This window comes from Sander lucioperca, chromosome 6 (genome assembly GCF_008315115.2).
Source record: "Sander lucioperca isolate FBNREF2018 chromosome 6, SLUC_FBN_1.2, whole genome shotgun sequence".
NCBI classification, from domain to species: Eukaryota; Metazoa; Chordata; class Actinopteri; order Perciformes; family Percidae; genus Sander; species Sander lucioperca.
Genome location: NC_050178.1, coordinates 21,579,151 through 21,605,518, shown reverse-complemented (window position 1 = coordinate 21,605,518; position 26,368 = coordinate 21,579,151). Strand labels below are relative to the sequence as shown.

Sequence of the window (26,368 nt, the reverse complement as noted above, 5' to 3'; positions counted from 1 at the left end):
AGTCCTCCAGAGTACCCCTAGGGGGACACGTACCCCCTGCAGTCCTCCAGAGTACCCCTAGGGGGACACGTACCCCCTGCAGTCCTCCAGAGGACCCCTAGGGGGACACGTACCCCCATTTGAGAAACAGTGCTCTATAGAGTGGCTTGTCAAATGTGAACATTCACTAGCTATTCGGCTGGTGGACCAAAAAGTTAATTTTGAACCCTGATTACAACGGCATCACAGACAGACAGACAGACAGACACAGACAGACAGACAGACAGACAGACAGACACACACACACACAGACAGACACACACACACACACAGAGACAGACAGACAGACAGACAGACACACACACACACACAGAGACAGACAGACAGACACAGACAGACAGACAGACACACACACAGACAGACAGACACACAGACAGACAGACAGACGGACAGGTTGGGTTTTTATCAACAAAAATGTCCAATAATACCGTGGATGGTTCCCTCCAACGCTCCTCACACGTTAAATACATCATCAGTTCACTCCTCTCATTGAATTCGGGAGTTTTCTTCAACTATAAAGTTGAAAAAAGTGACAAGAATTACGGAAAAAGCTTAAAAAACGTCAGAAAAAGTTTTTTTTTTTTTTATTTGGACGGTGAAAAATGAAAAGTTGCATAGTGTGGGACTCGAGGGTTAAAGAGACTTAACGACGAACTTCTTTAAGTGGCAAAAACATATTTTCAGTTCATAGATTTTGGGATTTTTATCTTCTGTTTGTAGATTTCTCTTAAATCACCAAAAGTTAGCATCGAAAATTCCTAATTTTGCATATTTAAAGCTATAGTGTTACAGCTGATATGAGTTAAACTTTTTCACTATTTTACAAACTTTATTCCAGAAGAGTCAAAAATAAATACAGCAAAGGAGACAAAAATAACAAACATTTCATCTTAAAAAACTTTATTGACAATTTTACAACATCTCCCCCCCCCCCCAACCCCAACAAGGCAGATATGACGTCCTGCTGCACTTCCTGTCTGCTCTGTTCATCTGGTACTAACTGGCTTTTATTTTGGTGTATGAGACAATAGGAGCTTTTATTTTGGTGGCTTTATCCATCAGTTATGAGACATTAGGGGCTTTTATTTTGGTGGTTTTATCCATCAGTTATGAGACATTAGGAGCTTTTATTTTGGTGGTTTTATCAATCAGTTATGAGACATTAGGGGCTTTTATTTTGGTGGTTTTATCCATCAGTTATGAGACATTAGGGGCTTTTATTTTGGTGGTTTTATCCATCAGTTATGAGACATTAGGGGCTTTTATTTTAGTGGTTTTATCAATCAGTTATGAGACATTAGGGGCTTTTATTTTGGTGGTTTTATCAATCAGTTATGAGACATTAGGGGCTTTTATTTTGTATAAATACTGCAGAGGATCCCGTGTTGCCGGGGTTACGAGACGTGAGAACAAACAGGAAGAAGTCAGAAGTCCTGACAGCTAATAACTAATAATCTGAAGAATAAAGTTAAAACAATAAAAACTAAACAAGCAGAACAAGCTTCTATTTACATCGTTATGTTATTAAATAAGTTTAAATAATCAGGAGTTCTGCCACCATTAAGGTTATAAAACCTCGTCAACACACTCAGGACTTAGTTTAAGCATCAAATATAAATAACATCTTTATTTATGTTTATATACTGGCAGCAAAACAACTACAGTTTAAGAAAAAGGACAAACGTAGAAAATGTTGGAAAAAGGGAACAAAATAGTTGATAAAAGCGTCAGAATGATGACAAAAACATCAAAAAAATCAACAAACACGTCTGAAAAAATGACAATAAAGTCAGAAAAGTTGAAAAAAGTGACTAAAAAACATGATTTTAACCCAAACCACCATTTGTTTCTAAACTTACGGACAGCCTGACTTGTAATTTATTGTGTTTACATAACGTATTTCTGTTTCCGTTAACTGGAGGTTATTGAATATGTTTATATGTTTATGACGTAACTTCAGCAGATCTTTATGTCTTTAGGTTTATAAAACACTCAATATTTCCTCCCAGATGACCGACCCTCTAATGACAGAAAACTAATAATTTAGAGTCTGTCGACCCCCGAAAACTCCCCCAGATGGTTTGTTCCAGCATCACTCTGACCCAGAGCCCTCTAGTGGCCGTAGTAGTGACTACGTGGTCGTAGTAGTGACTACGTGGTCGTAGTAGTGACTACGGCGCCCTCTAGTGGCCGTAGTAGTGACTACGTGGTCGTAGTAGTGACTACGGCGCCCTCTAGTGGCCGTAGTAGTGACTACGTGGTCGTAGTAGTGACTACGGCGCCCTCTAGTGGTCGTAGTAGTTACTACGGAGCCCTCTAGTGGTCGTAGTAGAGATTACGGAGCCCTCTAGTGGCCGTAGTAGTGACTACGGAGCCTTCTAGTGGCCGTAGTAGTGACTACGGAGCCCTCTAGTGGCCGTAGTCGTTACTACGGCGCCCTCTAGTGGCCGTAGTACTTACTACGGCGCCCTCTAGTGGCCGTAGTAGTTACTACGGAGCCCTCTAGTGGTCGTAGTCGTTACTACGGAGCCCTCTAGTGGTCGTAGTCGTTACTACGGAGCCCTCTAGTGGCCGTAGTAGTTACTACGGAGCCCTCTAGTGGCTGTAGTAGTTATTACGGAGCCCTCTAGTGGCCGTAGTAGTTATTACGGAGCCCTCTAGTGGCCGTAGTAGTTACTACGGCGCCCTCTAGTGGCCGTAGTAGTTACTACGGAGCCCTCTAGTGGTCGTAGTAGTTATTACTGAGCCCTCTAGTGGCCGTAGTAGTTACTACGGAGCCCTCTAGTGGTCGTAGTAGTTATTACGGAGCCCTCTAGTGGCCGTAGTAGTTATTACGGAGCCCTCTAGTGGTCGTAGTAGTTATTACTGAGCCCTCTAGTGGTCGTAGTAGTTACTACGGAGCCCTCTAGTGGTCGTAGTAGAGATTACGGAGCCCTCTAGTGGCCGTAGTAGTGACTACGGAGCCTTCTAGTGGCCGTAGTAGTGACTACGGAGCCCTCTAGTGGCCGTAGTCGTTACTACGGCGCCCTCTAGTGGCCGTAGTACTTACTACGGCGCCCTCTAGTGGCCGTAGTAGTTACTACGGAGCCCTCTAGTGGTCGTAGTCGTTACTACGGAGCCCTCTAGTGGTCGTAGTCGTTACTACGGAGCCCTCTAGTGGCCGTAGTAGTTACTACGGAGCCCTCTAGTGGCCGTAGTAGTTATTACGGAGCCCTCTAGTGGCCGTAGTAGTTATTACGGAGCCCTCTAGTGGCCGTAGTAGTTACTACGGCGCCCTCTAGTGGCCGTAGTAGTTACTACGGAGCCCTCTAGTGGTCGTAGTAGTTATTACTGAGCCCTCTAGTGGCCGTAGTAGTTACTACGGAGCCCTCTAGTGGTCGTAGTAGTGACTACGTGGTCGTAGTAGTGACTACGGCGCCCTCTAGTGGCCGTAGTAGTGACTACGTGGTCGTAGTAGTGACTACGGCGCCCTCTAGTGGCCGTAGTAGTGACTACGTGGTCGTAGTAGTGACTACGGCGCCCTCTAGTGGTCGTAGTAGTTACTACGGAGCCCTCTAGTGGTCGTAGTAGAGATTACGGAGCCCTCTAGTGGCCGTAGTAGTGACTACGGAGCCTTCTAGTGGCCGTAGTAGTGACTACGGAGCCCTCTAGTGGCCGTAGTCGTTACTACGGCGCCCTCTAGTGGCCGTAGTACTTACTACGGCGCCCTCTAGTGGCCGTAGTAGTTACTACGGAGCCCTCTAGTGGTCGTAGTCGTTACTACGGAGCCCTCTAGTGGTCGTAGTCGTTACTACGGAGCCCTCTAGTGGCCGTAGTAGTTACTACGGAGCCCTCTAGTGGCCGTAGTAGTTATTACGGAGCCCTCTAGTGGCCGTAGTAGTTATTACGGAGCCCTCTAGTGGCCGTAGTAGTTACTACGGCGCCCTCTAGTGGCCGTAGTAGTTACTACGGAGCCCTCTAGTGGTCGTAGTAGTTATTACTGAGCCCTCTAGTGGCCGTAGTAGTTACTACGGAGCCCTCTAGTGGTCGTAGTAGTTATTACTGAGCCCTCTAGTGGCCGTAGTAGTTATTACGGAGCCCTCTAGTGGTCGTAGTAGTTATTACTGAGCCCTCTAGTGGTCGTAGTAGTTATTACGGAGCCCTCTAGTGGCCGTAGTAGTGACTACGGAGCCTTCTAGTGGCCGTAGTAGTGACTACGGAGCCCTCTAGTGGCCGTAGTCGTTACTACGGCGCCCTCTAGTGGCCGTAGTACTTACTACGGCGCCCTCTAGTGGCCGTAGTAGTTACTACGGAGCCCTCTAGTGGTCGTAGTCGTTACTACGGAGCCCTCTAGTGGTCGTAGTCGTTACTACGGAGCCCTCTAGTGGCCGTAGTAGTTACTACGGAGCCCTCTAGTGGCCGTAGTAGTTATTACGGAGCCCTCTAGTGGCCGTAGTAGTTATTACGGAGCCCTCTAGTGGCCGTAGTAGTTACTACGGCGCCCTCTAGTGGCCGTAGTAGTTACTACGGAGCCCTCTAGTGGTCGTAGTAGTTATTACTGAGCCCTCTAGTGGCCGTAGTAGTTACTACGGAGCCCTCTAGTGGTCGTAGTAGTTATTACTGAGCCCTCTAGTGGCCGTAGTAGTTATTACGGAGCCCTCTAGTGGTCGTAGTCGTTACTACGGAGCCCTCTAGTGGTCGTAGTAGTTACTACGGAGCCCTCTAGTGGCCGTAGTAGTTATTACGGAGCCCTCTAGTGGCCGTAGTAGTTATTACGGAGCCCTCTAGTGGCCGTAGTAGTTACTACGGCGCCCTCTAGTGGCCGTAGTAGTTACTACGGAGCCCTCTAGTGGTCGTAGTAGTTACTACGGAGCCCTCTAGTGGCCGTAGTAGTTATTACGGAGCCCTCTAGTGGCCGTAGTAGTTACTACGGCGCCCTCTAGTGGCCGTAGTAGTTACTACGGAGCCCTCTAGTGGTCGTAGTAGTTACTACGGAGCCCTCTAGTGGCCGTAGTAGTTATTACGGAGCCCTCTAGTGGCCGTAGTAGTTACTACGGCGCCCTCTAGTGGCCGTAGTAGTTATTACGGAGCCCTCTAGTGGTCGTAGTAGTTATTACTGAGCCCTCTAGTGGCCGTAGTAGTTATTACGGAGGAAGGGGGCGGGGCTTACACACAGGAAGGGGCGGGTCTTCCCCTCTGTATTCAGACTCAAAAAGTGATTTATATTCTGTCAGCACCTTCACATCAGTTCAGTCTCTGATCTCGGATCAGTCCAGTAAAATGTACATCTTCATCCTCTTCTTCATCCTCGTACAGACACCTTGGTCTCCATGGCGACCAGCATGGAGCGCAGCCGAGAGTTCTCATTGGCCAGCAGCTTGGACGGCTCGTCAAACTCCGCCACCTGAAACGATAAAAAATCTAACTTTATACACACATATACATATGCACACACACACACACACACACACACACACACCCACACACTGACACAGAGAGACACACATACACACACACATATACACAAACATAGACACACACACACACACACACACACACATACACACACACACACACACACACACACACACAGACCTGTCCGTGGTTGAGCACCATGATGCGGTCGGCTGTGAGCACCGTGGTCAGGCGGTGAGCGATGGTCAGGGTGGTGCAGTGCTGGAAGGAAGTCCTGATGGTCTCCTGGATCAGAGCGTCCGTCTCCGCGTCCATCGCTGCCGTGGCCTCGTCCAGGATCAACACCTGGGAGACAACAGCCGACCAATCAGAGGACAGCGGCCAGAACAGGCCAATCAGACGACAGCGTCTTTCAGGAACACCAATCTGTCTGCCTAACAAAGATTAACCATTAACTATTACATTAATCTCCAAATATTCTGATAATCGATTAATTAATTGAGTAATTTTTTATGAAAACTAAAGTAAACTAAATCCTTATTTCTTTCATCCTTCCTTCCTTCTCTGCATTTATTTCCTTCCCTACCTCCTTTACATACTTCCTTTCTTATGTCCTTCCTCATTTATTCTTCATTTTGCTTCCCTACCTCCTTCCCTTTGTACTGTCTTCCTTCTTTCCTTCCCTCCTTACTTACAACTTAAATACTTACATAACGAATAATGGTTTAAGAAACTGTTTTGATAATTACTTCCTTCCTTCCTCTCTCTCTGACTTTGACTAACGGTCTCTGACCTTGACTAACGGTCTGACCTTGACTAACGGTCTCTGACCTTGACTAACGGTCTCTGACCTTGACTAACGGTCTCTGACCTTGACTAAGCGTCTCTGACCTTGACTAACGGTCTCTGACCTTGACTAACGGTCTCTGACCTTGACTAAGCGTCTCTGACCTTGACTAACGGTCTCTGACCTTGACTAACGGTCTGACCTTGACTAACGGTCTCTGACCTTGACTAACGGTCTGACCTTGACTAACGGTCTCTGACCTTGACTAACGGTCTGACCTTGACTAACGGTCTGACCTTGACTAACGGTCTCTGACCTTGACTAAGCGTCTCTGACCTTGACTAACGGTCTCTGACCTTGACTAACGGTCTCTGACCTTGACTAACGGTCTCTGACCTTGACTAAGCGTCTCTGACCTTGACTAACGGTCTCTGACCTTGACTAACGGTCTCTGACCTTGACTAAGCGTCTCTGACCTTGACTAACGGTCTCTGACCTTGACTAACGGTCTGACCTTGACTAACGGTCTCTGACCTTGACTAACGGTCTGACCTTGACTAACGGTCTCTGACCTTGACTAACGGTCTGACCTTGACTAACGGTCTCTGACCTTGACTAACGGTCTCTGACCTTGACTAACGGTCTCTGACCTTGACTAAGCGTCTCTGACCTTGACTAACGGTCTCTGACCTTGACTAACCGTCTCTGACCTTGACTAACGGTCTGACCTTGACTAAGCGTCTCTGACCTTGACTAAGCGTCTCTGACCTTGACTAACCGTCTCTGACCTTGACTAACGGTCTGACCTTGACTAACGGTCTGACCTTGACTAACCGTCTCTGACCTTGACTAAGCGTCTCTGACCTTGACTAACCGTCTCTGACCTTGACTAAGCGTCTCTGACCTTGACTAACGGTCTCTGACCTTGACTAACGGTCTCTGACCTTGACTAAGCGTCTCTGACCTTGACTAACCGTCTCTGACCTTGACTAACGGTCTCTGACCTTGACTAACCGTCTCTGACCTTGACTAACGGTCTCTGACCTTGACTAACGGTCTGACCTTGACTAACGGTCTCTGACCTTGACTAACCGTCTCTGACCTTGCACTGTCGGAGCAGAGCTCTGGCGACACACAGCAGCTGTCTCTCTCCCACCGAGAAGTTTTCTCCGTTCTCCAAAACCTCCGACTGCAACTTCAGAGGCAGCTGGGACACCTGACGGAGAGAAGTACTCAGATTACTGCAGTAAAAGTACTAACCAGAGCAGGGGGAATGAGAATGAGAGGGGGAAACACCAGAGCAGGGGGAATGAGAGGGGGAACGCCAGAGCAGGGGGAATGAGAGGAGGAAACACCAGAGCAGGGGGAATGAGAGGGGGAACACCAGAGCAGGGGGAATGAGAGGGGGAACGCCAGAGCAGGGGGAATGACAGGGGGAAACACCAGAGCAGGGGGAATGACAGGGGGAAACACCAGAGCAGGGGGAATGACAGGGGGAAACACCAGAGCAGGGGGAATGAGAAGAGGAAACACCAGAGCAGGGGGAATGAGAGGAGGAAACACCAGAGCAGGGGGAATGAGAGGGGGGGAACACCAGAGCAGGGGGAATGAGAATGAGAGGGGGAAACACCAGAGCAGGGGGAATGAGAGGGGGGGAACACCAGAGCAGGGGGAATGAGAATGAGAGGGGGAAACACCAGAGCAGGGGGAATGAGAGGGGGGGAACACCAGAGCAGGGGGAATGAGAATGAGAGGGGGAAACACCAGAGCAGGGGGAATGAGAGGGGGGGAACACCAGAGCAGGGGGAATGAGAATGAGAGGGGGAAACACCAGAGCAGGGGGAATGAGAGGGGGGAAACACCAGAGCAGGGGGAATGAGAGTTTGTACTCACACACTCCTTCATGTGACTTCTCTGCAGAGCGTCCCAGATCTGGTCCTCGCTGTACTGGTTCAACGGGTCCAGATTGGACCTGGACATAAATTTCGTACATTTCTGTTAGACCATGTTGTGTTAGACCATGTTGTGTTAGACCATGTTGTGTTAGACTGTTGATTCAGCCTGAAGGTAGGTAAGGTAATTATTTAGAGATTTCATAAGATAAGTTAGTTTGTCTTTGTGAAATAACATTGTTTCATGTTGGTCTCCCTAACCTGCCTGTCTCTCTCCCTGTCTGTCTATCTCCCTCCCTGTCTCCCTGTCTATCTCCCTCCCTGTCTCCCTCCCTGCATGTCTCCTTCCCTGCCTGTCTCCCTCCCCCCCTGCCTGTCTCCCTCCCTACCTGCCTGTCTCCCTCCCAAGCAATTGCTTGGTTATTTCAATTTCCCCTCTACCGTTTGTTGCGCTCCAACAGTCCTAGACCGGGGCTTTTTGTTTTGTTCTGACCTGACAGTGGTGGTGAACAGCACAGGGTCCTAAATCTAATATATAATATGATATTATGAGTATTAGTACCTAGCACAGGGTCCTAAATCTAATATATTAGCATGATATTATGAGTATTAGTACCTGACGGGGTCCTGTGTGTAATATATAATATGATATTATGAGTATTAGTACCTGACGGTCGTGGTGAACAGCACGGGGTCCTGTGTGTAATATATAAGCATGATATTATGAGTATTAGCACCTGACGGGGTCCTGTGTGTAATATATAATATGAAATTACGAGTATTAATACCTGACGGGGTCCTGTGTGTAATATATAATATGATATTACGAGTATTAATACCTGACGGGGTCCTGTGTGTAATATATAATATGATATTACGAGTATTAATACCTGACGGGGTCCTGTGTGTAATATATATGATATTGTGAGTATTAGTACCTGACGGTGGTGGCGAACAGCACGGGGTCCTGAGGGATGATGGACAGTTTGCTCCGCAGGTCGGCCAGCCCGATGTCGCTGATGTTCACGCCGTCTATCAGGACGGAGCCGCCACAAGGCTCCACCAGCCGGAACAGGAGCACGCCCAGAGAGGACTTCCCTACAGAGAGACAGACAGGCAGGGAGGGAGGGAGACAGGCAGGGAGGCAGACAGGCAGGGAGGGAGACAGGGAGGGAGACAGGCAGGCAGGCAGGGAGGGAGGGATGGAGGGAGACAGGCAGGGAGGGAGACAGGCAGGCAGGGACGGAGGGAGGGAGACAGGCAGGGAGGGAGGGAGACAGACAGGGAGGGAGGGAGGGAGACAGAGAGAGAGGGAGACAGGCAGGGAGGGAGGGAGACAGGGAGGGAGGGAGACAGGCAGAGAGACAGACGGGCAGGGAGGGACGGAGGGAGAGAGACAGACAGACAGGCAGGGAAGGAGGGAGACAGGGAGGGAGGGAGACAGGCAGAGAGACAGACGGGCAGGGAGGGAGGGAGACAGACAGAGAGACAGACATGCAGGGAGGGAGGGAGGGAGACAAGCAGAGAGACAGACGGGCAGGGAGGGAGACAGATAGGCAGGGAGGGAGGGAGGGAGGGAGACGGGCAGGGAGGGAGGGAGACAGACGGGCAGGGAGGGAGGGAGACAGACGGGCAGGGAGGGAGGCAGGGAGACAGACAGGCAGGTAGGGAGGGAGACAGGCAGACAGGGAGCGAGAGAGACAGGGAGGGAGGGAGACAGGTAGGGAGGGAGACAGACAGAGAGACATACGGGCAGGGAGGGAGACAGACAGAGAGACAGACAGGCAGGGAGCAAGGGAGGGAGGGAGAGAGACAGGCAGGGAGGGAGGGAGACAGGTAAAGAGACAGGCAGGCAGGGAGGGAGGGAGACAGACAGGCTTTTAAGATATTACATTGAATTGACCTGGTTTATTTATCGTACAAAGATTCTAACTGGATATTTAATATTATATTATATTATATTATTATTATATTATATAGTTTTGGAGCCTGTACAGTTGGGGACCCAGACCCCGGTCCTACCTGAGCCGGTCCTGCCCACGATGCCGACCTTCTCTTTGGGCCGGATGGTGCAGGAGATGCGGTTCAGAACCAGCGGCAGGTTCTCCTGGTACCTCATCTCCACGTCCCTCAGAACCAGCTCCCCCTGCTGGGGCCAGTCAGCTGGGGGGGAGCCTCCTTTAACCCTGGCAGGGGCCTCCTGGGACAGGGACTGATACACACACACACACACACACACACACAGAGACACACCCTGTTATATTCCCGTGTACATGCTGCCGTGTTTAACAGGATGTTTCCAGACTTGTTGGAGCGTGTGAACAGAAAAGGTCGCCTCATATCCATCAACCTGTTGATATCAAGTCTTTGATCATGTTTAAAAGTAGCTCCTTCTTTTCTTTTGGCCGTGCATCTCTACCGCAGCCCTGCAAACTATACTGTGTATATAGTATATATATATAGATATATATACACAGAGGTTAAATTGGGCCGGAGCTCAGCTCCGTCTCCTTCAGCATCAAATAATGTTATTCCACTTGAATTATTTTTCATCTCCTGGCAAATACATATGGCATATGAGACTAATTACCACGACTACACAGAGACACCCAGGCTACATGGAACTATCAGTCATAACAGGCTCCTCTCCTGTAACGTGGACGAGAGCAGGCGGCAGCAGCTGGAGGGGACGGTGACTAAAAGCCGCGATAAAGTCAGACAGTTTCCAGCCGATTCCAGCAGCCTTCAGGCTGAACAGGAAGTCACAGAATCACTCACATCCTGTTAGGTCTAAATCCTGAGAAACACTGTGGTCTGATTCTGATTTAATACAATGTGATCAGACCCATATATCAGCTGGTACACAGTCTCCAGCTGTTTTATTAAGACAGAGGAGCTGTCTAAATGCTCGACCTGTGATCTGGTGCTGATGTTAACACACAACAGACTGTAGATGATCTGTAATCTGAACAGAGTTAGTCTCTCTGACTTCTAAACCGGTCCTTCCAGAAAAATGTGGACTTTTGTGATTGTTGCCGGCAAAAATCCTTGATTACGCGGCACGTTTTCTTAAAAAATGTGATGGAATATGCGGGATATTTATGCAACTTTATGTGATGAAATTGCGGGAACTTGCAAAAATTGCGGTTTGATGAACAAGAGAAAAAAAACAGTGACCAAGACCCAGCTTTTCGATGATGTTCACGTTGCGTAATTACGTCACTTCATCAACGTTCCCATGGCAACAGGGGAAAACGGCTGCTCTTGTGTGAAGTAAACGCAACATTTTTCATCTTTCTGCTGAGATATATGGGACTTTTTTGCAACGAAAATCGGCAATTTATGCGGCGAAAGTGCGGCGTATTTGAAGAAATGCGCCCCCCCCGCATAAATATGCAGACTTTGGCTGATTATGCATTGAATTATGAGATCACATGATCAGGTTTTTCTGGAGGGACTGACTAAACGTCACTTCACTACGTGTGTTCTCTACAGATTAAGCCTTTAAATCAGACAAATAGCAAAACTATATAAAGTTGATATAAAACGTCATCATGTTGAGTCGATTCTGAACCAATCAGCTGTTAGATCAGCTGAGAGGCCGGCGTTTAGTTAGTGGGTCCACCGCTAGAGTTGTGGAACCCAACTAAGTTTGTTAGGAAGTGGGTGATGACAAGGAGGTCAGCGGACCATCAAGCAGAGGAGCCTGCCTTTACTCCTATTTTAAAGCTGATGGATGCATGAGTTGTAGTATGTGAATAAGTACATGTGATGTAGTTAAAGTGTAAACTGTTACGTCTGCACACAAGTGCCTCAGGTGTTGTTGGGGTAGTTTCATGATGCATTGAGTTGAGTAATTATCTCCCGAGTCGGTGAGATTAAATCAAACATAACATAAACTAAACAAAGACACTGGCCCTGATTCTCTTAAATCAACATCATTTTCTTGTTTAAAAAGATGTTTACATATTTGCCAACCAATATTTTCAAACATGTTCAATTTCATACATTTTCCGAGGGTGAAATGCCTGTTAACATTAAAGGTCAAAAAATAATAATAAAGTAAGTGAATTGTAAAGTATTTCTCTTGAATAACTACTCAACCTTACACATTAATACTGCTTAAAGAGCCCCTTGTATATATATATATATATATATATATATATATATATATATACACACACAGTATAATGTAATGTGAGGCTGTAAGATGTGTGTGTACCTGGATGTAGTGATGGATTCTCTCCACAGATGTGAAGCGAGCTTCAGTCTCAGACGCCAGGCGGACGGTGAACTGGAACAACCCTGTTAACTAGACAGACAGGCAGGGAGGGAGACAGGGAGAGAGACAGGCAGGGAGGGAGACAGAGAGACAGTGAGGGAGACAGGCAGGGAGGGAGACAGGGAGAGAGACAGAGAGACAGTGAGGGAGAGAGACAGTGAGGGAGAGAGAGAGACAGGGAGGGAGAGAGACAGTGAGGGAGACAGGGAGAGAGACAGAGAGACAGTGAGGGAGAGAGACAGTGAGGGAGACAGGGAGAGAGACAGAGAGACAGTGAGGGAGAGAGACAGTGAGGGAGAGAGAGAGAGACAGGGAGGGAGAGACACATTCATGATTTAATGGTTCATGTCCACGATTGTCTTTGTCTTCAGGAAGACCCTCAGGTCTCTGTCTGTTTAAAGGAAGGTTTCCTCACTGCTGTCACACCAAATGCTTCCTGGGTCTGTTTAAATTACAGAGAGTGGTCTAGACCTCCTCCCTCTGTGAAGAGTCCTGACATAACTCCTGGTAGGATCTGACACAGTGAAGTAGTCTGCTTGCCTGCTTCAGGGGACGGTGTAGGAGATGTGTTCAGGTACCTGGACGGTGTAGGAGATGTGTTCAGGTACCTGGACGGTGTAGGAGATGAGTAGGAGATGTGTTCAGGTACCTGGACGGTGTAGGAGATGTGTTCAGGTACCTGGACGGTGTAGGAGATGAGTAGGAGATGTGTTCAGGTACCTGGACGGTGTAGGAGATGTGTTCAGGTACCTGGACGGTGTAGGAGATGTGTAGGAGATGAGTTCAGGTACCTGGACGGTGTAGGAGATGAGTTCAGGTACCTGGACAGCGTAGGAGATGGCGAGGCCAGCGTAGGCCGGAGGGATCTGTCCGTGCATCAGAACCATCATGAGCGCCGTGATGCTGATCAGCGCCACGCTGATGACGTCCAGACGCACCGCCAGCCATCGCATCGCACAGCTGAACAGGTAGAAGCAGGCCTGGTTCTGGTCCAGCAGAGTCTGGTACCTAGAGCACAGTCACAGGGGGCAGACCCTACATGTTACAGGCCTGGTTCTGGTCCAGCAGGACCTGGTACCTAGAGGTGCCCTCGTTTAGAAGAAGTCTCCCGGCTAATCCTGCCTTGTACTACTGAAGTTGGAGAAACAGCTAGCTAGCTCATGTAGTCCTTACCTAGCTACTGATCATGTGATCTTACCTAGCTACTGAGCATGTGGTCTTACCTAGCTACTGAGCATGTGGTCTTACCTAGCTACTGATCATGTGATCTTACCTAGCTACTGATCATGTGATCTTACCTAGCTACTGATCATGTGATCTTACCTAGTTACTGATCATGTGATCTTACCTAGCTACTGATCATGTGATCTTACCTAGCTACTGAGCATGTGATCTTACCTAGCTACTGAGCATGTGCGACTGCCAACAAAGATGTTACAGCAGTGAGAGGTCTCACTCTGTAGCTAAAACAGAGACCTGAACACAGGGTGAAAAGAGGAGCTGCAGCAATGACCAGTACAACTAAAATATAAAATTAAACCATGTAAACTATTCTGGTACAACCTCTAAATACAATTATGAACCAGAAAATGAGCAGAATATGAGCAGAATATGAGCCCTTTAACAGACAACTCATGCATTCATCCAGAACATAATCCACACCTTACTGTCTCACCTGTGCAGGAAGTCCCGCCCCCGGCCGTAGGCCTGCAGCGTGGCGAGGCCCTGGACGCTGGACGTGATGTGGGACATGAAGGGGGATGTGGTCACGTTGTCCAGGCGCTTCAGCTCCCGGATGAAGACCCTGGAGACGCCGTGCAGCGCCGCGAACAGCAACACCAGCGGGCCCGCCGCCGCTAGGAACCATGGGAAAACCCAGCTGATGACGCCCAGGCAGAAGAAGACCAGGATCACGTTCTGGATGAACATCTCCGCCTGGAAGGGCAGGCGAGTGTCCACTGCAGGGGGACAGACACAACAAGACATCACGCTGGGCAGGCTAGTGTCCACTGCCTGGGACAGACACAACAAGACATCACGCTGGGCAGGCTAGTGTCCACTGCCTGGGACAGACACAACAAGACATCACACTGGGCAGACTAGTGTCCACTGCAGGGGGACAGACACAACAAGACATCACGCTGGGCAGGCTAGTGTCCACTGCAGGGGGACAGACACAACAAGACATCACACTGGGCAGACTAGTGTCCACTGCAGGGGGACAGACACAACAAGACATCACACTGGGCAGGCTAGTGTCCACTGCAGGGGACAGACACAACAAGACATCACGCTGGGCAGACTAGTGTCCACTGCAGGGGGACAGACACAACAAGACATCACACTGGGCAGACTAGTGTCCACTGCAGGGGGACAGACACAACAAGACATCACGCTGGGCAGACTAGTGTCCACTGCCTGGGACAGACACAACAAGACATCACGCTGGGCAGGCTAGTGTCCACTGCAGGGGACAGACACAACAAGACATCACGGTTTTTACGGGGTTTTTTGTGCCTTTTTGTGCGTTTGTTTTTCCGGAAAAAATAGACCCTTTTTAACGTTTTTTTTTAGACTTTATGACAATTTTTTTTAACAATTTGTTTATGCTTTTTGGCACTTTTTGCAACACATTTTAGATTTTTTTTTACCCACTTTTAAACATTGTTAAACTGTTGTTTATTAACACTTTTTTGGAGGTTTCTGCAACGCTTTTACGGAAAAAAATTGACCATTTTATGTGTTTTCTGTGAGACTTTTTTTTATGTTTTATTAACAGATTTTTTTGTGCGTTTTGCGACACCTTTTGCAACGCTTTTAGAGGGAAAAATTGACTTTTTGTTAATATTTTCTTACGCTATTTTTGAAAAAATTCTAACCCTTTTTTGACGGTTTTTGAAGATTTGTCGTTTTTAACACATTTTGTAAGGTTTTTAGTTTACACTTTATGACTTGTTTATGCTTTTTGGTAGTTTTTGCAACACTATTTTAGATTTTTTTTTACCCACTTTTAAACATTTTTAAACTGTTGTTTATTAACACTTTTTGGAGCTTTTTTGCAACGCTTTTACGGAAAACAAATTGACCATTTTATGTGTTTCCTAGGACTCTTTTTTAACGTGTTAACTGTTTTTTTTTAGGGCGTATTGCGACACCTTTTGCAACGCTTTTAGAGGGAAAAATGTACCCTTTGTTAATGTTTTTTTACGCTATTTTTGAAAAAATTCTAACCCTTTTTTGAAGATTTTAAAATTGTTGTTTTTAACACTTTTTGGGGCTTTTTTTCGAGAAAAAAAAATGACCCTTTTTTAACGTTTTTTGTTTACTCTTTATGACTTGTTTATGCTTTTTGGTAGTTTTTTAGATTTTTTTTACCCACTTTTGAACATTGTTAATCTGTTGTTTATTAACAGTTTTTTGGAGCTTTTTGCAACGCTTTTTCGGAAAAAACTTTTAACGCAAAAAAAAAATCTGTTAATAAAACATAAAAAAAAGTGTAAAGAAAGAAATTGACCATTTTATGTGTTTTTCTTTACACTTTTTTATGTTTTATTAACAGATTTTTTTGTGCGTTTTGCGACACCTTTTGCAACGCTTTTAGAGGGAAAAATGTACCATCAAAAAAGGGTTAGAATTTAGCGTAAATAAACTGTTAAAATAAACATTAAAAAAGTGTCATGAAGTGTAAAAAACAAAGTTAAAAAAGGTCAATTCTTTCCGAAAACAGCATTGCGAAAAGCTCCAAAAAAGTGTTAATTAACAACAGTTTAAAAATGTTTAAAAAAAATGTTTAAAACATTAAGTTTGTTAATGTTTTTTTAAGCTATTTTTGAAAAAAAATCTAAACCTTTTTTGACGGTTTTTGAAGATTTTAAAATTGTCGTTTTTAACCCTTTTTTCTTCGGAATAAAATGACCCTTTTTTAAATGTTTTTTGTTTACACTTTATGAGTTGTTAATGCTTTTTGGCACTTTTTGCAACACTATTTTATAGTTTAACATTTTTAAACTGTTGTTTATTAACACTTTTTGGAGCTTTTTGCAACGCTTTTACGGAAAACAAATTGACCATTTTATGTGTTTTCTAGGACTCTTTTTTTAACATGTTATTAACTGTTTTTTAGGGCGTTTGGCGACACCTTTTGCAACGCTTTTAGAGGAAAAAATGTACCCTTTGTTAATGGTTTTTTTTACGCTATTTAAAAAAAAATTCTAACCCTTTTTTGACGTTTTTTTAAGATTTTAAACACTTTTTTGGGGCTTTCTTTTCGGAAAAAAATGACCTTTTTTAACGTTTTTTTGTTTACACTTGTTAATGCTTTTTGGTAGTTTTTGCAACACTATTTAAAAAACTTTTTACCCACTTTTAAACATTTTTAAACTGTTGTTAATTAACACTTTTTTGGAGCTTTTCGCAATGCTGTTTTCGGAAAGAATTGACCTTTTTTTAACTTTGTTTTTTACACTTCATGACACTTTTTTAATGTTTATTTTAACAGTTTATTTACGCTAAATTCTAACCCTCTTTGATGGTTTTTGAAGCTTTTTAAATTCTCGTTTTTAACACTTATTTGGTGCTTTTTTTCGACGCTCAACAGATTCCGTCTGCCCGAGCTGAACAGCCTCGGCATCTTTCAGAACAGCTGACCAGAGGCCTGGTGAAACAGGCACATAGAGACCGTTCTCACGGCAGACATGTTGACATGTCAGAGCAGGAACAACAGGTGGATTCTAACCATTAATGATGGCTGCGTTCCCCTAAAGCCTGGTTCACACGGCAGGATAATTAGGCCGATTTTAGCCCCGATTCCCCCCTTCTGACCATCTTAAGGATGCTCCGATTATGGTAAAATAATCTGATCAGATATTCCTGCCGTGTGTGGTGTGTTAAGACTGCTCTCGTCTGCTCTGAAGGACGTCGGGACCGCTCCCATCTCAAATCGGGGATATCCAACATGTTGGATTGTTTTGGCCCGATTCCTCCTGGTGTGTGGTGTCCCCCGGGGACAAACGAGCACGCAGCCTGTGGACTGTGGCGTGTAGCCAATCAGAAAGAGAGGTGACGAGGCGGCGAGGAAAGCACCGGGAAACAACATCAAAACAGCCGGCGGCACGGCGCACCAGAAAGTCCGGTGGACGTCGGAGATAAGTAGAGCAAGTATAGTCCATGCTGGCGTCGTCTCCACTTCTTTGACCGTCGCTACAAACCAACTACAAACTATCGCCACTGCGTCCTCTTCGTCCGCCATGATTGTTAACTCTGAAGTCACGTTTGATCTCGAGGGATTTTGCGAGATTTCCCGTCTGACCTGGGAATGCTGGGGAGTCAGATCGGTTGGTGTGTGATGTGTTGTACCACACGCTGTACGACCAAAACTGTTAGACCGTGATTTTATATCGCCGTGTGTGGAGTCTCTCAGGATTAGTTGGCTAATTTAAAAATTAAAAGTGACAAAAACTGTTGAAATCTTCTTTACCTTCGTCCATGTCTCTGGACCAGGGTCTGGAGGAGTTACCTTAGTCCATGTCTCTGGACCAGGGTCTGGGGCAGTTACCTTCGTCCATGTCTCTGGACCAGGGTCTGGAGGAGTTACCTTAGTCCATGTCTCTGGACCAGGGTCTGGGGCAGTTACCTTCGTCCATGTCTCTGGACCAGGGTCTGGGGCAGTTACCTTAGTCCATGTCTCTGGACCAGGGTCTGGGGCAGTTACCTTAGTCCATGTCTCTGGACCAGGGTCTGGGGCAGTTACCTTAGTCCATGTCTCTGGACCAGGGTCTGGAGGAGTTACCTTAGTTCATGTCTCTGGACCAGGGTCTGGGGCAGTTACCTTAGTCCATGTCTCTGGACCAGGGTCTGGGGCAGTTACCTTAGTCCATGTTTCTGGACCAGGGTCTGGGGCAGTTACCTTCGTCCATGTCTCTGGACCAGGGTCTGGGGCAGTTACCTTAGTCCATGTCTCTGGACCAGGGTCTGGGGCAGTTACCTTCGTCCATGTCTCTGGACCAGGGTCTGGGGCAGTTACCTCAGTCCATGTCTCTGGACCAGGGTCTGGGGCAGTTACCTTCGTCCATGTCTCTGGACCAGGGTCTGGGGCAGTTACCTTAGTCCATGTCTCTGGACCAGGGTCTGGGGCAGTTACCTTAGTCCATGTTTCTGGACCAGGGTCTGGGGCAGTTACCTTCGTCCATGTCTCTGGACCAGGGTCTGGGGTAGTTACCTTAGTCCATGTCTCTGGACCAGGGTCTGGGGCAGTTACCTTCGTCCATGTCTCTGGACCAGGGTCTGGGGCAGTTACCTCAGTCCATGTCTCTGGACCAGGGTCTGGGGCAGTTACCTTAGTCCGTGTTTCTGGACCAGGGTCTGGGGCAGTTACCTTAGTCCATGTCTCTGGACCAGGGTCTGGGGCAGTTACCTTAGTCCATGTCTCTGGACCAGGGTCTGGGGCAGTTACCTTCGTCCATGTCTCTGGACCAGGGTCTGGGGCAGTTACCTTAGTCCATGTCTCTGGACCAGGGTCTGGGGCAGTTACCTTAGTCCATGTTTCTGGACCAGGGTCTGGGGCAGTTACCTTAGTCCATGTCTCTGGACCAGGGTCTGGGGCAGTTACCTTAGTCCATGTCTCTGGACCAGGGTCTGGAGGAGTTACCTTAGTCCATGTCTCTGGACCAGGGTCTGGGGCAGTTACCTTCGTCCATGTCTCTGGACCAGGGTCTGGGGCAGTTACCTTAGTCCATGTTTCTGGACCAGGGTCTGGGGCAGTTACCTTAGTCCATGTCTCTGGACCAGGGTCTGGGGCAGTTACCTTCGTCCATGTCTCTGGACAAGGGTCTGGGGCAGTTACCTTAGTCCATGTTTCTGGACCAGGGTCTGGGGCAGTTACCTTAGTCCATGTTTCTGGACCAGGGTCTGGGGCAGTTACCTTAGTCCATGTCTCTGGACCAGGGTCTGGGGCAGTTACCTTAGTCCATGTCTCTGGACCAGGGTCTGGGGCAGTTACCTTCGTCCATGTCTCTGGACCAGGGTCTGGGGCAGTTACCTTAGTCCATGTCTCTGGACCAGGGTCTGGGGCAGTTACCTTAGTCCATGTTTCTGGACCAGGGTCTGGGGCAGTTACCTTAGTCCATGTCTCTGGACCAGGGTCTGGGGCAGTTACCTTAGTCCATGTCTCTGGACCAGGGTCTGGAGGAGTTACCTTAGTCCATGTCTCTGGACCAGGGTCTGGGGCAGTTACCTTCGTCCATGTCTCTGGACCAGGGTCTGGGGCAGTTACCTTAGTCCATGTTTCTGGACCAGGGTCTGGGGCAGTTACCTTAGTCCATGTCTCTGGACCAGGGTCTGGGGCAGTTACCTTCGTCCATGTCTCTGGACCAGGGTCTAGGGCAGTTACCTTAGTCCATGTTTCTGGACCAGGGTCTGGGGCAGTTACCTTCGTCCATGTTCTGGACCAGGGTCTGGGGCAGTTACCTTCGTCCATGTCTCTGGACCAGGGTCTGGGGCAGTTACCTTAGTCCATGTCTCTGGACCAGGGTCTGGGGCAGTTACCTTCGTCCATGTCTCTGGACCAGGGTCTGGGGCAGTTACCTTAGTCCATGTCTCTGGACCAGGGTCTGGAGGAGTTACCTTAGTCCATGTCTCTGGACCAGGGTCTGGGGCAGTTACCTTAGTCCATGTCTCTGGACCAGGGTCTGGGGCAGTTACCTTAGTCCATGTTTCTGGACCAGGGTCTGGGGCAGTTACCTTCGTCCATGTCTCTGGACCAGGGTCTGGGGCAGTTACCTTAGTCCATGTCTCTGGACCAGGGTCTGGGGCAGTTACCTTAGTCCATGTCTCTGGACCAGGGTCTGGGGCAGTTACCTTAGTCCATGTCTCTGGACCAGGGTCTGGGGCAGTTACCTTCGTCCATGTCTCTGGACCAGGGTCTGGGGCAGTTACCTTAGTCCATGTCTCTGGACCAGGGTCTGGGGCAGTTACCTTAGTCCATGTTTCTGGACCAGGGTCTGGGGCAGTTACCTTCGTCCATGTCTCTGGACCAGGGTCTGGGGCAGTTACCTTAGTCCATGTCTCTGGACCAGGGTCTGGGGCAGTTACCTTAGTCCATGTCTCTGGACCAGGGTCTGGGGCAGTTACCTTAGTCCATGTCTCTGGACCAGGGTCTGGGGCAGTTACCTTAGTCCATGTCTCTGGACCAGGGTCTGGGGCAGTTACCTTAGTCCATGTCTCTGGACCAGGGTCTGGGGCAGTTACCTTAGTCCATGTCTCTGGACCAGGGTCTGGGGCAGTTACCTTAGTCCATGTCTCTGGACCAGGGTCTGGGGCAGTTACCTTCGTCCATGTCTCTGGACCAGGGTCTGGGGCAGTTACCTTAGTCCATGTCTCTGGACCAGGGTCTGGGGCAGTTACCTTAGTCCATGTTTCTGGACCAGGGTCTGGGGCAGTTACCTTAGTCCATGTCTCTGGACCAGGGTCTGGGGCAGTTACCTTAGTCCATGTCTCTGGACCAGGGTCTGGGGCAGTTACCTTAGTCCATGTCTCTGGACCAGGGTCTGGGGCAGTTACCTTCGTCCATGTCTCTGGACCAGGGTCTGGGGCAGTTACCTTAGTCCATGTCTCTGGACCAGGGTCTGGGGCAGTTACCTTAGTCCATGTCTCTGGACCAGGGTCTGGGGCAGTTACCTTAGTCCATGTCTCTGGACCAGGGTCTGGGGCAGTTACCTTAGTCCATGTTTCTGGACCAGGGTCTGGGGCAGTTACCTTCGTCCATGTCTCTGGACCAGGGTCTGGGGCAGTTACCTTAGTCCATGTCTCTGGACCAGGGTCTGGGGCAGTTACCTTAGTCCATGTCTCTGGACCAGGGTCTGGGGCAGTTACCTTAGTCCATGTCTCTGGACCAGGGTCTGGGGCAGTTACCTTAGTCCATGTCTCTGGACCAGGGTCTGGGGCAGTTACCTTAGTCCATGTCTCTGGACCAGGGTCTGGGGCAGTTACCTTCGTCCATGTCTCTGGACCAGGGTCTGGGGCAGTTACCTTCGTCCATGTCTCTGGACCAGGGTCTGGGGCAGTTACCTTAGTCCATGTTTCTGGACCAGGGTCTGGGGCAGTTACCTTAGTCCATGTCTCTGGACCAGGGTCTGGGGCAGTTACCTTAGTCCATGTCTCTGGACCAGGGTCTGGGGCAGTTACCTTCGTCCATGTCTCTGGACAAGGGTCTGGGGCAGTTACCTTAGTCCATGTTTCTGGACCAGGGTCTGGGGCAGTTACCTTCGTCCATGTCTCTGGACCATGGTCTGGGGCAGTTACCTTAGTCCATGTCTCTGGACCAGGGTCTGGGGCAGTTACCTTCGTCCATGTCTCTGGACCAGGGTCTGGGGCAGTTACCTTCGTCCATGTCTCTGGACCAGGGTCTGGGGCAGTTACCTTCGTCCATGTCTCTGGACCAGGGTCTGGGGCAGTTACCTTAGTCCATGTCTCTGGACCAGGGTCTGGGGCAGTTACCTTAGTCCATGTCTCTGGACCAGGGTCTGGGGCAGTTACCTTAGTCCATGTTTCTGGACCAGGGTCTGGGGCAGTTACCTTCGTCCATGTCTCTGGACCAGGGTCTGGGGCAGTTACCTTAGTCCATGTCTCTGGACCAGGGTCTGGGGCAGTTACCTTAGTCCATGTCTCTGGACCAGGGTCTGGGGCAGTTACCTTCGTCCATGTCTCTGGACCAGGGTCTGGGGCAGTTACCTTAGTCCATGTCTCTGGACCAGGGTCTGGGGCAGTTACCTTCGTCCATGTCTCTGGACCAGGGTCTGGGGCAGTTACCTCAGTCCATGTCTCTGGACCAGGGTCTGGGGCAGTTACCTTAGTCCATGTTTCTGGACCAGGGTCTGGGGCAGTTACCTTAGTCCATGTCTCTGGACCAGGGTCTGGGGCAGTTACCTTAGTCCATGTCTCTGGACCAGGGTCTGGGGCAGTTACCTTCGTCCATGTCTCTGGACCAGGGTCTGGGGCAGTTACCTTAGTCCATGTCTCTGGACCAGGGTCTGGGGCAGTTACCTTAGTCCATGTCTCTGGACCAGGGTCTGGGGCAGTTACCTTAGTCCATGTCTCTGGACCAGGGTCTGGGGCAGTTACCTTCGTCCATGTCTCTGGACCAGGGTCTGGGGCAGTTACCTTAGTCCATGTCTCTGGACCAGGGTCTGGGGCAGTTACCTTCGTCCATGTCTCTGGACCAGGGTCTGGGGCAGTTACCTTAGTCCATGTTTCTGGACCAGGGTCTGGGGCAGTTACCTTAGTCCATGCCTCTGGACCAGGGTCTGGGGCAGTTACCTTAGTCCATGTCTCTGGACCAGGGTCTGGGGCAGTTACCTTAGTCCATGTCTCTGGACCAGGGTCTGGGGCAGTTACCTTCGTCCATGTCTCTGGACCATGGTCTGGGGCAGTTACCTTCGTCCATGTCTCTGGACCAGGGTCTGGGGCAGTTACCTTCGTCCATGTCTCTGGACCAGGGTCTGGGGCAGTTACCTTCGTCCATGTCTCTGGACCAGGGTCTGGGGCAGTTACCTTAGTCCATGTCTCTGGACCAGGGTCTGGGGCAGTTACCTTAGTCCATGTCTCTGGACCAGGGTCTGGGGCAGTTACCTTCGTCCATGTCTCTGGACCAGGGTCTGGGGCAGTTACCTTAGTCCATGTCTCTGGACCAGGGTCTGGGGCAGTTACCTTAGTCCATGTCTCTGGACCAGGGTCTGGAGGAGTTACCTTAGTCCATGTCTCTGGACCAGGGTCTGGGGCAGTTACCTTAGTCCATGTCTCTGGACCAGGGTCTGGGGCAGTTACCTTAGTCCATGTCTCTGGACCAGGGTCTGGGGCAGTTACCTTCGTCCATGTCTCTGGACCAGGGTCTGGGGCAGTTACCTCAGTCCATGTCTCTGGACCAGGGTCTGGGGCAGTTACCTTCGTCCATGTCTCTGGACCAGGGTCTGGGGCAGTTACCTCGTCCATGTCTCTGGACCAGGGTCTGGGGCAGTTACCTTAGTCCATGTCTCTGGACCAGGGTCTGGGGCAGTTACCTTAGTCCATGTCTCTGGACCAGGGTCTGGGGCAGTTACCTTAGTCCATGTCTCTGGACCAGGGTCTGGGGCAGTTACCTTCGTCCATGTCTCTGGACCAGGGTCTGGGGCAGTTACCTTAGTCCATGTCTCTGGACCAGGGTCTGGGGCAGTTACCTTAGTCCATGTTTCTGGACCAGGGTCTGGGGCAGTTACCTTAGTCCATGTCTCTGGACCAGGGTCTGGGGCAGTTACCTTAGTCCATGTCTCTGGACCAGGGTCTGGAGGAGTTACCTTAGTCCATGTCTCTGGACCAGGGTCTGGGGCAGTTACCTTCGTCCATGTCTCTGGACCAGGGTCTGGGGCAGTTACCTTAGTCCATGTTTCTGGACCAGGGTCTGGGGCAGTTACCTTAGTCCATGTCTCTGGACCAGGGTCTGGGGCAGTTACCTTCGTCCATGTCTCTGGACAAGGGTCTGGGGCAGTTACCTTAGTCCATGTTTCTGGACCAGGGTCTGGGGCAGTTACCTTAGTCCATGTTTCTGGACCAGGGTCTGGGGCAGTTACCTTAGTCCATGTCTCTGGACCAGGGTCTGGGGCAGTTACCTTAGTCCATGTCTCTGGACCAGGGTCTGGGGCAGTTACCTTCGTCCATGTCTCTGGACCAGGGTCTGGGGCAGTTACCTTAGTCCATGTCTCTGGACCAGGGTCTGGGGCAGTTACCTTAGTCCATGTTTCTGGACCAGGGTCTGGGGCAGTTACCTTAGTCCATGTCTCTGGACCAGGGTCTGGGGCAGTTACCTTAGTCCATGTCTCTGGACCAGGGTCTGGAGGAGTTACCTTAGTCCATGTCTCTGGACCAGGGTCTGGGGCAGTTACCTTCGTCCATGTCTCTGGACCAGGGTCTGGGGCAGTTACCTTAGTCCATGTTTCTGGACCAGGGTCTGGGGCAGTTACCTTAGTCCATGTCTCTGGACCAGGGTCTGGGGCAGTTACCTTCGTCCATGTCTCTGGACAAGGGTCTGGGGCAGTTACCTTAGTCCATGTTTCTGGACCAGGGTCTGGGGCAGTTACCTTCGTCCATGTTTCTGGACCAGGGTCTGGGGCAGTTACCTTCGTCCATGTCTCTGGACCATGGTCTGGGGCAGTTACCTTAGTCCATGTCTCTGGACCAGGGTCTGGGGCAGTTACCTTCGTCCATGTCTCTGGACCAGGGTCTGGGGCAGTTACCTTAGTCCATGTCTCTGGACCAGGGTCTGGGGCAGTTACCTTAGTCCATGTCTCTGGACCAGGGTCTGGGGCAGTTACCTTAGTCCATGTTTCTGGACCAGGGTCTGGGGCAGTTACCTTCGTCCATGTCTCTGGACCAGGGTCTGGGGCAGTTACCTTCGTCCATGTCTCTGGACCAGGGTCTGGGGCAGTTACCTTCGTCCATGTCTCTGGACCAGGGTCTGGGGCAGTTACCTTCGTCCATGTCTCTGGACCAGGGTCTGGGGCAGTTACCTTCGTCCATGTCTCTGGACCAGGGTCTGGGGCAGTTACCTTAGTCCATGTTTCTGGACCAGGGTCTGGGGCAGTTACCTTCGTCCATGTCTCTGGACCAGGGTCTGGGGCAGTTACCTCAGTCCATGTCTCTGGACCAGGGTCTGGGGCAGTTACCTTCGTCCATGTCTCTGGACCATGGTCTGGGGCAGTTACCTTAGTCCATGTCTCTGGACCAGGGTCTGGGGCTGTTACCTTAGTCCATGTCTCTGGACCAGGGTCTGGGGCAGTTACCTTAGTCCATGTCTCTGGACCAGGGTCTGGGGCAGTTACCTTCGTCCATGTCTCTGGACCAGGGTCTGGGGCAGTTACCTTCGTCCATGTCTCTGGACCAGGGTCTGGGGCAGTTACCTTAGTCCATGTCTCTGGACCAGGGTCTGGGACAGTTACCTTCGTCCATGTCTCTGGACCAGGGTCTGGGGCAGTTACCTTAGTCCATGTCTCTGGACCAGGGTCTGGGGCAGTTACCTTAGTCCATGTCTCTGGACAAGGGTCTGGGGCAGTTACCTTAGTCCATGTTTCTGGACCAGGGTCTGGGGCAGTTACCTTCGTCCATGTCTCTGGACCAGGGTCTGGGGCAGTTACCTTAGTCCATGTCTCTGGACCAGGGTCTGGGGCAGTTACCTTCGTCCATGTCTCTGGACCAGGGTCTGGGGCAGTTACCTCAGTCCATGTCTCTGGACCAGGGTCTGGGGCAGTTACCTTCGTCCATGTCTCTGGACCATGGTCTGGGGCAGTTACCTTAGTCCATGTCTCTGGACCAGGGTCTGGGGCAGTTACCTTAGTCCATGTCTCTGGACCAGGGTCTGGGGCAGTTACCTTCGTCCATGTCTCTGGACCAGGGTCTGGGGCAGTTACCTTCGTCCATGTCTCTGGACCAGGGTCTGGGGCAGTTACCTTAGTCCATGTCTCTGGACCAGGGTCTGGGACAGTTACCTTCGTCCATGTCTCTGGACCAGGGTCTGGGGCAGTTACCTTAGTCCATGTCTCTGGACCAGGGTCTGGGGCAGTTACCTTCGTCCATGTCTCTGGACCAGGGTCTGGGGCAGTTACCTTCGTCCATGTCTCTGGACCAGGGTCTGGGGCAGTTACCTTAGTCCATGTCTCTGGACCAGGGTCTGGGGCAGTTACCTTAGTCCATGTCTCTGGACCAGGGTCTGGAGGAGTTACCTTAGTCCATGTCTCTGGACCAGGGTCTGGGGCAGTTACCTTCGTCCATGTCTCTGGACCAGGGTCTGGGGCAGTTACCTTCGTCCATGTCTCTGGACCAGGGTCTGGGGCAGTTACCTTAGTCCATGTCTCTGGACCAGGGTCTGGGGCAGTTACCTTAGTCCATGTCTCTGGACCAGGGTCTGGAGGAGTTACCTTAGTCCATGTCTCTGGACCAGGGTCTGGGGCAGTT

General features: G+C 49.7%; 1 protein-coding gene across 5 annotated transcripts in view; it reads right to left on the bottom strand.

The window, feature by feature from the left end:
* Positions 1–5,090: 5,090 nt before the first annotated feature.
* abcc5 (ATP-binding cassette, sub-family C (CFTR/MRP), member 5) overlaps positions 5,091–26,368 on the bottom strand; it is a 36,617-nt gene continuing 15,339 nt past the window's right edge. For 3 of the 5 annotated variants that reach the window (XM_036002072.1, XM_036002073.1, XM_031303798.2), the window contains exons 22-30: positions 14,070–14,352; positions 13,216–13,402; positions 12,335–12,424; positions 10,135–10,324; positions 9,051–9,210; positions 8,114–8,192; positions 7,323–7,436; positions 5,614–5,778; positions 5,091–5,422 (exon numbers count right to left, since the gene is read on the bottom strand). In XM_036002072.1, coding sequence (XP_035857965.1) covers positions 5,321–5,422; positions 5,614–5,778; positions 7,323–7,436; positions 8,114–8,192; positions 9,051–9,210; positions 10,135–10,324; positions 12,335–12,424; positions 13,216–13,402; positions 14,070–14,352 — 1,370 coding nt within the window. In that variant the 3' untranslated portion in view covers positions 5,091–5,320. Of the gene's footprint in view, positions 5,423–5,613; positions 5,779–7,322; positions 7,437–8,113; positions 8,193–9,050; positions 9,211–10,134; positions 10,325–12,334; positions 12,425–12,944; positions 13,403–14,069; positions 14,353–26,368 lie in introns of those variants that run through there. The other 2 variants (XM_036002075.1, XM_036002074.1) reach the window with 2 other exon arrangements.